This window comes from Coregonus lavaretus (genome assembly GCF_964263955.1).
Source record: "Coregonus lavaretus genome assembly, chromosome: 7".
NCBI classification, from domain to species: Eukaryota; Metazoa; Chordata; class Actinopteri; order Salmoniformes; family Salmonidae; genus Coregonus; species Coregonus lavaretus.
Genome location: NC_139994.1, coordinates 11888828 through 11903408, shown reverse-complemented (window position 1 = coordinate 11903408; position 14581 = coordinate 11888828). Strand labels below are relative to the sequence as shown.

The following is a 14581-nucleotide window of genomic DNA, read 5'->3' as shown; positions in this document are numbered from 1 at the left end:
GCCACTGGAAGGAGACAGACGGACATACAGAGACAGACGGACAGACAGACACAGACGGACGGACAGACTGAGACTGACAGACTGACTGACTGACGGACTGAGACTGACGGACTATCTTCGTCCCAAATGGCACACTATTCCCTATATAGTGCACTAGTTTTGACCAGAGCCCTATGGGCCCTAGTCAAAAGTAGTGCACTACGTAGGAAATAGGGTGCCATTTGGGACAAACAACGATACAGCGATGTGAGAGAGGGAGGGAGCCACAGGTGTACAGTGTAGTACAGAACGGCCTTGCCTCGTCTTGACAGAGAATGATATATAATCCACCGCTTTCTGAAGGCTCTCGTCTGGTGCTGAGCTGAGGAGCAAAGGAAAAGGAAACCCACTTCCATGTCCCTGGTTGCATATATTTCAGAGGTTTTGAGTTCACCCTCCGTGACCCGCCGGCCGCCGATGCAAAAGAGAAGGAAGAGAGAGACCCAAACAAAACACACACGCTTCAGACGCTTCAGAAAACACCCGTTTTAATTCAAAAGAAATACCTGTAGCAGACAGACAAAGTCGTAGAGAAAAGCAGTCAGAAGACTTTACAATTCAAATTACATCGCCATTCATAGCGTTTCATGTCATTGAAACGAGTCCTGCAGAACCTCAACTGGACATTACTTTGGTTTCATACACTCAAAGAAAGACAGAGATATATTTACACATATACTTCTAGGACAGGGGCTGACGGGCCTTCTGGGGGCCCACAACCGCTTTGTTCTATTGTTCCTATTGGCAAGCTCCATCTCTGAACATACAGTATATTTTGTCACGGGGCTGTCTGAAGTGTCAAAGCATTAGTGGTTTGACTCTTATGCGCTGCTACAAGGGCAGCAACATAGACGGAAATGAGCTTTCCTGCCCAGTCCAGATTTGAGGGGCCGTTTGAAACCAAACATATTTTTACTGTCTCAGTTTCACTGAAGAGAGAAAGAGATTATGGCTGCGTGGTTGATGTTCTCTTAGCTTGGACAAATACTAACAGGACTCTGACAAATCCAGTACTAAACATGAGGATAATGTATATGATGTCAGGCACCTGATTTGATTATTCCGTCAGGGATAGCTGTCAGGGGACATGGGAGGAGACTGGGAAGCGTCTTAAATACATGATCCATATAGCTCAAATATAGCCCTATGTGGGCTCTGGTCAAAAGTAGTGCACTATATAGGGAATAGGATGCCATTTGAGATGCAACCAAGGTATCCATATTCCCTATATAGTGCACCACTTTTGTCAAACTACTCTGGTCATAAGTAGTGTACTATATAGGGAATAGCATGTAATTTGAGTTAAAAGGTATCCCTATATACTGTAGTGCACTGCTTTTGTCAAACTGCTCTGGTCAAAAGTAGTGCACTATATAGGGAATAGGGTGTGATTTGAGATGTGACCGAGGTGGTTTAGGTGAAGAGGCGGATGGTGGCGTCGGCCCCTGAGGAGAAGACCCAGGGCTGGGTGGGGTGGAAGGTCACGTCTAGGACCCCCAGGTCGTGGGTGATCTGGTGACCCTTCAGTACCTTGACTGGAACAATGAGAGGGTTCTGGAGCAGGTCACTGTAAAGAAAGAAAGAAAGAAAGACGAGAGAGAGAAAGATTGATAGAGTTATGACATCAGAACAGTGCAGAAGATGGAATACAGACAATATTCTAAAGTATTCCTAAAGTTATTTTCTTCTTCATTTAAAACCTGTTGATGGTTATACAGCCGAAATAAAATGTACAATACAGGAAATATGGTTTGTAGGATATGCATCAACATTTCGGCGAGTTGGAGAAGGAACGCGCCGGGAAAAACAACATTACATCTTTGGTTTGAATATAAATAGATCTAGTAGAGGGAGACTGATGAAGGGGTTGGATCCAGAGTTGTGTTGCCCTCAACCGGACACGCTTCATTACCCTTACTCAAGGAGCTTTTTATGACCTAACTGGCTCTATGGTTCTGGATACGTGCTGGAGGAAAGACCAAAAAGGGTTCAGATATGGTGAAAGAGAGAGAGACGAAAGAGGAAAAGAGAGATGAGACAGATGAGAGAGAAAAGGTGTAATATCGCAGTGGAAGGTGTGATGAGTGACTTGTAGAGAGAGAGAATGACTCACAGGAAAGGAGAGATGGTGATAGACATGAGAGAGACGGTGAAGGGGAGAGGTGTAATATTGTATTGGTACAGTAGGTGCGATAGGGAGAGGTGACTTACTTGTAGACCATGCCGTGGCAGACGATCACGCTGCCGTCATCAGCACCAGAGGCGAATAGGGGGTAGTTTCTGTGATAAGCCACGCCCCTCAAGGCCTTCTTGTGATGCCTGGGTCACCAAAATAGACAAAAGACTTCAGAACCAATAAAAAAACAGGCCTTATGAATTACTATCTTGTCACATGGTCAACAACTATTATTCATTAGCAATCAATAATTATAAATGAGAATGTATAGTGGTGCCTCACCGCAGCATCTTGTAGGGTTTGGTGGAGAGGTCTAGATCAAACCAGGCCAGTCTGCAGTCATAGCTGCCACAGATCAGGTTATCACCTGACCAGGAGTAGCGTTAGTATAGAAAACATTTATACACTCATATCGGGCTACTCTATCGATCATATGACCACCTTCCTCCTCTTGAGAATGAACATCAAATCAAACCTTATTGAAAGTGCATTTAGCCATCTCCACAGACTTTACAGTACAACATACTCTCTTTTCGGAGGGGGACCTGTGACAGAGCGCTGCACTAACCTCCAGGGTGAATGGCCATGCTTGAGATCCACTTGCAGTTGGTCATCAGCTTCTTGGTCAGCTCTTGCTTGATGAGGTTGTAGACGCGCACGTAGCGCTGCGTGGCCACGAAGAAGTAGGGCCGCAGGGGGTGGAAGGAGACGCACTGCACCAGGCCCTTGTTCTTGCGGAAGGGGTTCTGCGTCCGCCGCTTGCTCACCTGGTGGATCAGCACCTGCAGGTTGCTGCTGTTGTCAGGCATGACGCTGGCCAGGTAGTCACCCTTACCGTGCCAAACCACCTGCTTTACTGCCTGGAGGAGGAAGGGGAGGGAGGGAGAGGGAGGAAGGGGAAGGAGGGAGAGGGGTGGGAGGGAGAGGGAGATGGGCGGGAGGGAGAGGGAGATGGGAGGGAGGGAGGGAGAGGGGAGGGAGGGAGGGAGGGAGAGGGAGATGGGAGGGAGGGAGAGGAAGGAGGGAGAGGGAGAGGGGAGGGAGGGAGGGGGGAGGGAGGGGAAGGAGGGAGAGGGAGAGGGGAGGGAGGGAGAGGGGAGGGAGGGAGGGAGAGGGAGGAAGGGGAAGGAGGGAGAGGGAGAGGGGAGGGAGGGAGAGGGGAGGGAGGGAGAGGGAGAGGGGAGGGAGAGGGGAGGGGAGGGAGGGAGAGGGGAGGGAGGGGAGGGAGGGAGAGGGGAGGGAGGGGAAGGAGGGAGAGGGGAGGGAGGGAGAAGGGAGGGAGGGAGAGGGAAGGGAGGGAGAGGGGAGGGAGAGGGGAGGGAGGGAGAGGGGAGGGAGAGGGGAGGGAGGGAGATGAAGAGAGGAGAGAAGAGGAGGATTTAAGCATGATTCAATATTAATTGTATTATCACAATTCAAAACAACATTTATATTACTACTGTTATTACTATACAGTACTATTATTATTACTACAGTAATACATTATAGTTCTATTATTATTACTACAGTAATACATTATAGTTTTAATACATATTTTTATAGTACACCTAGGACTACAGCTAAGGTAAAGTACAGACACTTGAAAATATGGGTGGTAGCTAGTATTACTATTGCAGGCTTTCCAAATGCCATGTGCATCTGTGGCAATTTTCCACTCCATTTTAATTACAAAAACTAGAAAGCTCTTCTCTTATGTTTCTTTCAGTTTACTTGAGGAAAAAGTCTAACCACAATCTGCTCTGGTTTTGCCAATCCTTAAAAACCACAAAGCTACAGCTGTTGAACTAAAAAGGGTTGCTGGGGTAATGCCAAAAAATATGACTGAATGTCATCATAGGGTTCCCAGTATCTCCATTTGAGTGTTTGTCTTCTTCGCTATGGCCCCAACATTCTGAGTTACCTGTGGCCTTAAAGGGGTAATCTGGGATTCAAACAACAAAGCAGTCACCCCACCACTTTTCTGGCAACCAGCTGAGGGATAGGGCTAGAGAAATGTAACCACTCTCAAATTCATGGAGCTATGGATGCAAGCACTGACCACTGCGTTGGGATGACCTTACCTAAGAGGAGTGAGGATGAATGGAGGAGTATGGGAAGGCTTACCTTAGGGTGGGTGAGGGTTAGTCTGAGAGGGAGTGGTAGTGTGTCTTACCTTAGAGTGGGTGAGGGTTAGTCTGAGAGGGAGGGGTAGTGTGTCTTACCTTAGAGTGGGTGAGGGGAAGTCTGAGAGGGAGGGGTAGTGTGTCTTACCTTAGGGTGGGTGAGGGGAAGTTTGCGAGGGAGTGGTAGTGTGTCTTACCTTAGGGTGGGTGAGGGTTAGTCTGAGAGGGAGGGGTAGTGTGTCTTACCTTAGAGTGGGTGAGGGTTAGTCTGAGAGGGAGGGGTAGTGTGTCTTACCTTAGAGTGGGTGAGGGGAAGTCTGAGAGGGAGTGGTAGTGTGTCTTACCTTAGAGTGGGTGAGGGGAAGTCTGAGAGGGAGGGGTAGTGTGTCTTACCTTAGGGTGGGTGAGGGTTAGTCTGAGAGGGAGTGGTAGTGTGTCTTACCTTAGGGTGGGTGAGGGTTAGTCTGAGAGGGAGTGGTAGTGTGTCTTACCTTAGGGTGGGTGAGGGTTAGTCTGAGAGGGAGTGGTAGTGTGTCTTACCTTAGGGTGGGTGAGGGTTAGTCTGAGAGGGAGGGGTAGTGTGTCTTACCTTAGGGTGGGTGAGGGTTAGTCTGAGAGGGAGTGGTAGTGTGTCTTACCTTAGGGTGGGTGAGGGGAAGTCTGAGAGGGAGGGGTAGTGTGTCTTACCTTAGGGTGGGTGAGGGTTAGTCTGAGAGGGAGGGGTAGTGTGTCTTACCTTAGGGTGGGTGAGGGTTAGTCTGAGAGGGAGGGGTAGTGTGTCTTACCTTAGGGTGGGTGAGGGGAAGTTTGCGAGGGAGTGGTAGTGTGTCTTACCTTAGGGTGGGTGAGGGTTAGTCTGAGAGGGAGGGGTAGTGTGTCTTACCTTAGGGTGGGTGAGGGTTAGTCTGAGAGGGAGTGGTAGTGTGTCTTACCTTAGAGTGGGTGAGGGGAAGTCTGAGAGGGAGTGGTAGTGTGTCTTACCTTAGAGTGGGTGAGGGTTAGTCTGAGAGGGAGGGGTAGTGTGTCTTACCTTAGGGTGGGTGAGGGTTAGTCTGAGAGGGAGTGGTAGTGTGTCTTACCTTAGAGTGGGTGAGGGGAAGTCTGAGAGGGAGTGGTAGTGTGTCTTACCTTAGGGTGGGTGAGGGGAAGTTTGCGAGGGAGTGGTAGTGTGTCTTACCTTAGGGTGGGTGAGGGGAAGTTTGAGAGGGTAGGTTCAGGACTATTACCTTCGGGTGGGTGAGTGTGAGGCGGTGGCCCTTGTTGTGCTCCGGGCCCTCAGACAGAGCCCAGGTGACGGCCTGCTCCTTGTCCTCCTCTGGGGGCTGGTAGGAGGTGATCAGCTGGTCTGTGGAGCTCACCACCAGCCTGTCTCCCAAAGCTGGGTTCAACAGCAGCACTGTACTCTCACTGAGGAAGACAGAGAGGGAGGGGGAGAGAGCGAGAGACCGACAGAGAGAGAGCGAGGGAGACACAGAGAGAGAGACACACAGAGAGAGAGACACACACACAGAGGGAGAGACAGAGAGAGAGACAGAGAGAGACACAGTCAGAATGACACTGGACCCTACAGGATTGTCTACAAATTAGGTTGCTAACATCAGGATAATGTCAACAAGCCAGTAAAGAGGACAAGTCCTCTCAAAGTTGACAGTGGCATCAGTAGTACCGCATACTAACAATTATAAACTGGTTGCAGTGGTTATTGGTTAACCTCGGACACTACACTATAAATGAATTCTGTCTGTCAACACATACAGTATGTTCAGTGATGAAGACAGAGAACTCAAAACAGAGGAAAGAGGGGGGAAGGATTTTAAGAGAGCACCCATTAGGAGGAAAGAGACTGTATGAGGAGACTTACAAGCACACGGCCACCAGGCAGACGGCCGGGTTGGGGTTCCATGCCACGCTCTTCACAGCTCCGCCCACCTCCAGAGTCTTCATGCAGCGCCCCGTGTTGACCTCCCAGAAGCGCACCGTGCAGTCGTCTGAGCCTGGAGGGAGAGAGAGGGTCAAATGTCAGACTACAGAGTTAACAGGGGGCCCTTAACAGCAGTGTGTGTGTGAGAGAATGCGTGTGTGAGACTGTGTGCGTGTGCTCGTACATGCATCACAATCACACTTGCGCCAGTCAGTGAGTAAGCTGGTCAGCTCAGCCCCAGCGGCAGCAGGTGTGGTCTCCGGACACCACGCCTCGTTGAGTTACCACAGCGTGAAAGTCTTAAAGTGGCTCATAAAGAAACTGGGAGAGCTCTGAGCTAGCAGGCTGACTAACCTTAACCTATATGAGAGGGGAGCAGAAACTAATGGTGGAGGAGTAGGAGGGAGTACAGGGGGTTTAGAGGAGAGCAGAGGGGAGAGTATAAGGGGAGCAGAGCAGGAGGGGGGGGGGGGGGGGGGCTGGTTCGTGTCACTACTAGGCAGGGGTTTAGGGGTTAGTTGATGGGGAGGCTGTGTTGATGAATAATAATGTGATACACAGTAAGTGGAAAGAGTGCAGATATAACTTAAGGGTAATGTAGCATATCTTTATATATCAAAAATAGAATACACACCTATTCAATACATTATCAATTAACTTGTGTGTCTGTGTGGTTCAGATGCGTTAAAGGTTATCCGTGTGTGAATAATACACATCATAAGTAGCCAGATGCGTCGGGACAGATTTCCTGGCAAGCCCACTGCTCATCAGCTGAGTGAAATCTCTCACTCACTCACTCACTCACTCACTCACTCACTCACAATGTGTGCATCCCCAAATGGCACCCTATTCCCTATATAGTGCACTACTTTTGACCAGAGTCCATAGGGCCACTTGGGACACAGCCAATGACACATCACAGACCTCTCTGGACTCACTAACTAACTAATGCCTTCTGGGAGCGCATGCCTTCTGGGAGCGCATGCCTTCTGGGAGCGCATGCAGTATCACCGACTAGCACTGCCTAGGATCCTTTGAATTTCACAGGCTTTTTCTCTGCCATTATACCTCTATAGGCTCCATCTATATGTTATGGACATGGAGCAGTCATATTTCTAGGGTCTTTGGCAACCTCCTGTATTGGTCTGATTTAGTGTTTTGGTTTGCCATCACACCTCTATTATTAGCCACGGAGCAGTGAGATTTCTAGACCTTTCTTTTGGACAATACTTTGGCATGAAATAACTCCAGCGTCCGTTGGTCTTCCCTTTCCTGTTGAGGTTGGTTTGAGAAAGAAAGAGTAAGGTCCTAATCAGAACCACAGGAGCCAATCTCTCTTTACTGCTGGCACACAATAAGGAAATCTAGGAATTTCGCAGGCACTACGCAAACCAACCACGTTCGATAACACCACCGACGCTCTACCGCTCCAACTTAAGAGTGAGAGGTAGTAGTAGTAAAATAATAGTCTTATTTTAACTTCTATACATGAACGCTCCATAAACGCAAGAAAAACACAGGGAAAAAAACACCTCCTGGACGGTGGGTGGAGTGTAATAATTTGAAAAACCATAATCCCATTTTAAGTATTGACCTCTGTGGCGGCGACGGATATAGAACTTGTGGGACAGGCCCGACCCAGCCGTGAGGTTGAATCCCGGGCTGCTGGCGGTTTAGAGACAGAGAGTGAGAGAGAAACCCGTCCGTCTGGCAACACATAGCTGCACTCAGGCTGTGCAAATACAACTGGCTGATTGGACGAAGGGTCAAGTGAGTCGCGTGTGGACACTGCCGTTGGAAAGGAATCACTTGTGTATGAGGAGGTCTAGAACTGTGAAACTGTGGTAAGAACTCAGAACTATGCTGTTCCTTTTCTATTGAGGGGACTTCCTTAATTCTAGGTCAATTTCAATGGTTTTCCCTGAAATACATAACTGGGGCAGATCCAGGAGTTTGGTGTGTGCTTACTCGCCTACTTGAGAATCCGACAAGCAGAACGTTTTTATGTCAATCTGACATAAATATAAGGCAGTGTCACTGGACAGGATGAGAGAATTTAGCAAATTTAGAGAATAAAAATGAAACGGACACATGGTTTGTAACCTCAGAGCACAGTTCAAGGCTCAGTTGTCGTGGGCAAACAACAATGTAAGTCAACAGACTGGAGCAGCGCTATTGGTCAGCACGTTCAACTGAGGCTCCAGGGGGAGGTACTTTGATGGACTGGGGACTTTCTAGGGCACCTTGGTTTGAAAGCCCAGGTAGTAACAGCATTATACTCTGGCTTTCTAGGACCAAACAAAAACACACCGCTGATTCAATATTCAAATTATGATTGCAGATTATGGCCTAAATATTAACCCTGTAATGGCAATAAGAAAAAGCGGAGGCCAACACAATGGTGACCATCTGTGTGAGCACCGAATGACACAGTCAACCAACTGTCACAAAAGCATGTCCCTAAGTTTATGGTAGGTAGCCTCTTGGTAGTGGTAGTGTTGTTGCTCTCTGGTTTACAGGGCTGTGTTCTTCCTGTTGTGGAGTGAGCGAGACAGCGAGAGAGAGAGAGAGCGCGAGCGAGCAAGAGAGAGAGAGCGAGCGAGACCAGCTAGTGGAATTCACCTAACCTTTGTGTATCTGTGATGTCACAGGTCTTCAAATCAAATCACATTTTATTTGCCACATGCACCGAATACAATTCACCTTACAGTGAAATGCTTACTTACAAGCCCTTAACCAACAATGCAGTTTAAAAAAAGCAAATAATGAAAGAGTAAAATAACAGTAGGGAGGCTATATACAGGGGGGTACTGGTACAGAGTCAATGTGAAATAACAGTAGGGAGGCTATATACAGGGGGGTACTGGTACAGAGTCAATGTGAAATAACAGTAGGGAGGCTATATACAGGGGGGTACTGGTACAGAGTCAATGTGAAATAACAGTAGGGAGGCTATATACAGGGGGGTACTGGTACAGAGTCAATGTGAAATAACAGTAGGGAGGCTATATACAGGGGGGTACTGGTACAGAGTCAATGTGAAATAACAGTAGGGAGGCTATATACAGGGGGGTACTGGTACAGAGTCAATGTGAAATAACAGTAGGGAGGCTATATACAGGGGGGTACTGGTACAGAGTCAATGTGAAATAACAGTAGGGAGGCTATATACAGGGGGGTACCGGTACAGAGTCAATGTGAAATAACAGTAGGGAGGCTATATACAGGGGGGTACCGGTACAGAGTCAATGTGAAATAACAGTAGGGAGGCTATATACAGCGGGGTACCGGTACAGAGTCAATGTGAAATAACAGTAGGGAGGCTATATACAGGGGGGTACCGGTACAGAGTCAATGTGCGGGGGCACCGGTTAGTCCAGGTAATTTAGGTAATATGTACATGTGGGTAGAGTTAAAGTGACTAAACATAGATAATAAACAGAGTAGCAGCAGCGTAAAAGAGGGGGTGGGGGGGCAATGCAAATAGTCCGGGTAGCCATGATTAGCTGTTCAGGAGTCTTATGGCTTGGGGGTAGAAGCTGTTAAGAAGCCTTTTGGACCTAGACTTGGCGCTCCGGTACCGCTTGCCGTGCGGTAGCAGAGAGAACAGTCTATGACTAGGGTGGCTGGAGTCTGACAATTTCAAGACAAAGTATACGGGACCATCTCAGGTCCTTCCATAAAAAGCTGGTGACATTCCAATCCCGGCCGGCGTGTGGAGGGAGGAATTCCGTCCTTCCCAGTTCTCCCCACCAGGGAAGGGTTGAAGGTTGAGGGTTCAGCCCTAGTCAGAATTCAGAGGGAACGGCGCCTGCCGGGTGGAGGCTAGAGCGGGAGGAGCTGCCACCGCACCACGCAACCCATTGTTAGTAGGGAATGTGGAGCCAGGAACACCAGAACCCCAGTTTGTTTACTGCTGGGAGTGTGGGTGTGAATATACAGTCAAGCCCCAGTCCAACCCAGGATGCTCAGTACAATTTACTGTTTGTGTCCCAAATGGTACCCTATTCCCTACGTAGTGCACTACTTTTGACCAGAGCCCTATGGGTGCCATTTGGGACGCTGCCTGTAACTGTCGTGAAAAATAAGCAGCATTATAAAGTCTATAAAACTAATTTCAGTCCTGAGAGAATGCTCGGAGTGGGGTAGGTCATCATCATGTTTTACAGGTTTGGACGTCCCCAGACAGACAGTCCCCTATTTAGAGACAGGGCAGGTCAAAGTAACAGTCATTATTAAAAAGCACCACACACTGATATGGAATGAAATATCTATGAACCAGCACACAATAGGAAAACAAACTGGTGGGGGGTGAGGGTGGCTGCAATTCCTGGGAGGTTGTCAACTGCCATTTTTACTGTGGGAAAGAGGGTTTTACGACTGGTTTAATATATTTTACTGCAAGACAAAATAGTGGCACTGACTGTAGTGGTTTTGCATATGGGCCTTTATGAAATCCTTTGTTATGGACAGCTTAACAGATATTGACATTAAATTGCTGCCAGGCAGCCTCGTTCACTCATTCCCTCCTTCCTTCCTTCTTCACCTCCATCTCCTCTGTCTTTCTCTGACTAGACCACGTCACCTCTCTCCCCATCCCCCTCCCTCTCTGAGGGCCTGTTACAGCTGTGAACGGAAAATGAATCAAAACAGGTGTAATTGCCTGTAGGCTATTGACCAGGCTTTTCAGGGTTTAAATTAAACTACATATCATACAGTAATAATAACAGGACAGTATGTCTCTATGGCTTGGGGAATAGGATTCCCATGCCTGTCGTAGTAGAGTAAGGCCAGGGAAAGAAGCCTTTTTTTCTTTCTATTTTTTACATGTGACCATTTTAGGTTATTTATTTTTTATGCACAAATGATCAATACGTCCTGCTCTTTTCATACTGTACAATACCTACAATACTTGCAATAATCCATCCTATTCAGACTAAGATAGGCCTTTGTCCTGGTGCGGAGTAAATAGCTTAAATAGCCAGGCATACAGTTATACTGCACGCCTGTGGAAAGACAAAGCCACCTTCGTTTTATATGAGCAAGGCCCTTACTTCATATCTGACAGTGTGCCCCAGGGCCAGACAATATTAAACTGATGGAAACTATACAACACTGAGTGCGCAATCTACAGACACTCCTTCTGTCACGACTTCCGCCGAGGCTGCCTCCCCTCCTTGTTCGGGCAGGTTTCGGCGTTCGGCATCACCGGCTTACTGCCGATCCATTTATCATCACTCCATTTGTCTAATCTTCAATCACACACACCTGGTCCTTATTCCCTCATTAGTCATGGTACAAGTGTTCCCTCTGCTTCCTTGTCTGTGTGGGTGATTGTTTATTGTGGAGGTTTGTGTAGTTCGGTGGAGCTCGTGTATTGTGTATCGACGGGAGTATTCTCCCGTGTGCCTTGTATTTTCCAGTGCGCCTGTTTTGTGCCCTGGAGTGTGTTTGACGCATTTCTGCGTAATCCTGTATTTTGCGGATTAAAGCCTATTATTCTGTGACTTACCCTCCTGCGCCTGACTTTTTCAACACCACCTCATCACAGAATCACCCACCCGAGTATGTAGTCAGCGGGATACACACACATGCCTGGAGTCGTGGAACGGGTCCAGGAGCATTCACCCATGCTAGCCAGCTTGGGTGAAGTGATGGGTTGGCTTATTCAGGTCGTCCAACGCCTGGAGAGGAGCGAGCCCGATCCGTCGAGACCAGCTGGTCAACCGGATCCCGCCACCTACACCCCAGCACCCGGAGGGATCCAGATATCCCGACCAGGGGAGTTCGACGGGACAGCGGCGCTGTGCCAAGGATTTCTTCTCCAACTGGAGCTCTACTTCTCCAGCATCCGGCCGGTTCCATCGGGCGGGAGAAGGTGTCCGCCCTCGTCTCCTGCCTCTCGGGGAAAGCCCTGGAGTGGGCCAACGCGGTGTGGAACGAAGGAGGAGCCGCGTTGGAGAACTACGGGGAGTTCGCTCGCCTCTTCCGGGCGGTCTTCGATCACCCGCCCGAGGGTCGAGAGGCGGGCGAGCGGCTGGTCCACCTGAGGCAGGGGACGAGGACTGCGCAGGACTTCGCATTGGAGTTTCGAACTCTGGCAGCTGGATACGGGTGGAATGAGCGGGTCCTGATCGACCAGTTCCGGTGCCATCTGCGAGAGGACGTCCGACGGGAGCTAGCCTGCCGTGACACCATGTTGTCCTTCTCGCAACTGGTGGAAATGGCCATTCGTTTGGACAACCTGCTGGTAACCAGAGGACGTCCTGGAGGCCCGTTTCCATCCTGGCCGACTCGGATCCAGAACTGATGGAGATGGGTGGAACCGCTAGCCGAGAGAGCGGAGGACAACAGTGCCAGTGCCACACTGGTGGCGTAAAGGGACATTACACCACACGTTGTCGTCAACGCTCTTCTGGGTTTAGAGGCGGCAGGCAGGGCACTCTCGCATCACCCCAGGTATCGAACACCCACACTCGTTCAGAGCCCTCTGCTGTGCACTGTAAAATATTTGTCTCCTTTCCTGAGCACATGGATGTTCCCCAGTGTAAGGCGCTAGTCGATTCAGGCACAGCTGGGAACGTTATGGACAAGGCATTCGCACACCATATAGGCATTCCATTGATTCCCCTATCAATTCCACGCCCCATCAGAGCACTTGATAGTCGACCATTAGGATCCGGGTTGGTTAAGGAAGTTACTGCACCAGTCACCATGATTACCCAGGAGACTCATTGTGAGCAGGTAACTTTTTCCATTATTGAGTCTCCTGCTTTCCCTGTGGTATTAGGTATCCCTTGGCGAGCACTCCACAACCCCACCTTTTCATGGCCGCAGAGGGTTCTCACGGGGTGGTCGCGAGAGTGTCAGGGTAGGTGTCTAGGTGTTTCCGTTGGTGCAACCACGGTGGAAAGTCCAGACAGTACCTCCACCGTGCGCATTCCTCCTGAATATCTCGATCTGGCGCAAGCGTTCTCTAAAACGCAGGCGACTAAATTACCACCTCATCGGGCGGGGGATTATAATATAATAAATAATGCCATTTAGCAGACGCTTTTATCCAAAGCGACTTACAGTCATGTGTGCATACATTTTTACGTATGGGTGGTCCCGGGGATCGAACCCACTACCCTGGTGTTACAAGCGCCATGCTCTACCAATTGAGCTACAGAGGACCAGGGATTGCGCGATAAACCTCTGGGTAGACGCTGTACCTCCCAGGAGTCATATATACCCCCTGCCACAGGCTGAAACGGTGGCTATGGAAACATATGTTACCGAGTCCCTGCGCCAGGGGTATATTCGTCCCTCCACTTCACCCGCCTCCGAGTTTCTTCTTTGTGAAGAAGAAGGATGGAGGTCTGTGCCTGTGCATTGATTATCAACCACTGAACAGGGAGACGATAAGATTTAGTTATCCTCTCCCCCTCATTCCTTCAGTGAATGAATCAATGCATGGGGCGCGCTTCTTCACCAAATTAGATCTCAGGAGTGCGTACAACCTGGTGCGTATCCGAGAGGGAGATGAGTGGAAGACAGCGTTCAGCACAACCACGGGGCATTATGAATACCTGGTGATGCCCTATGGTTTGATGAATGCTCCCTCAATTTTCCAGTCCTTTGTGAACGAGGTGTTTTTTCAGCCTTGTCCGAGCCTTGACCGTGTGGAGGCATTGGCTCGAGTGGGCAAAACACCCATTCCTCGTCTGGACGGACCACCGTAACCTGGAGTACATCCGGGCAGCGAGGAGGCTTAATCCTCGCCAGGCCAGGTGGGCCCTATTCTTCACCCGGTTTGATTTCACTCTATCATACATCCCGGGTATGAAGAACGTGAAGGCAGACGCGCTGTCCCGGCTGTATGACACAGAGGAGAGGCCCAGAGACAACACTCCCATACTGCCGGCTTCCTGCATTGTGGCGCCGGTAGTATGGGCGATGGACACGGATATAGAGCAGGCATTACGCACGGATCCCTCTCCACCTCAGTGTCCAGATCGGCTACAGGACGTGCCTGCTCTTATCCGTGATCGTCTGATCTACTGGGCACACACGTCACCCTCCTCTGGTCACCCAGGTATCGGCCGTACAGTGCGCTGCCTGACCGGAATATACTGGTGGCCTACCTTGGCTAAGGACGTGAGGGTGTATGTCTCCTCCTGCTCAGTGTGCGCCCAGAGTAAGGCACCTAGGCACCTCCCAGCTGGTAAGTTACAACCTTTACCAGTTCCACAACGACCATGGTCTCACCTGAGTGTTGATTTTCTAACTGATCTTCCTCTCTCCCAAGGTAACACCATGATCCTGGTCGTTGTGGACCGCTTTTCTAAAGCCTGCCGCCTC

The 14581-nt window shown here is 49.4% G+C and overlaps 1 protein-coding gene across 3 annotated transcripts in view; it reads right to left on the bottom strand.

The window, feature by feature from the left end:
• Window positions 1-505: 505 nt before the first annotated feature.
• bop1 (BOP1 ribosomal biogenesis factor) overlaps window positions 506-14581 on the bottom strand; it is a 109397-nt gene continuing 95321 nt past the window's right edge. For 2 of the 3 annotated variants that reach the window (XM_084165286.1, XM_084165287.1), the window contains exons 11-16: window positions 6179-6311; window positions 5544-5724; window positions 2784-3075; window positions 2498-2582; window positions 2251-2358; window positions 506-1606 (exon numbers count right to left, since the gene is read on the bottom strand). In XM_084165286.1, the coding sequence (XP_084021412.1) occupies window positions 1453-1606; window positions 2251-2358; window positions 2498-2582; window positions 2784-3075; window positions 5544-5724; window positions 6179-6311 (953 nt within the window). In that variant the 3' untranslated portion in view covers window positions 506-1452. The remainder of the gene's footprint in view (window positions 1607-2250; window positions 2359-2497; window positions 2583-2783; window positions 3076-5543; window positions 5725-6178; window positions 6312-14581) is intronic. The other variant, XR_014613482.1, reaches the window with a different exon arrangement.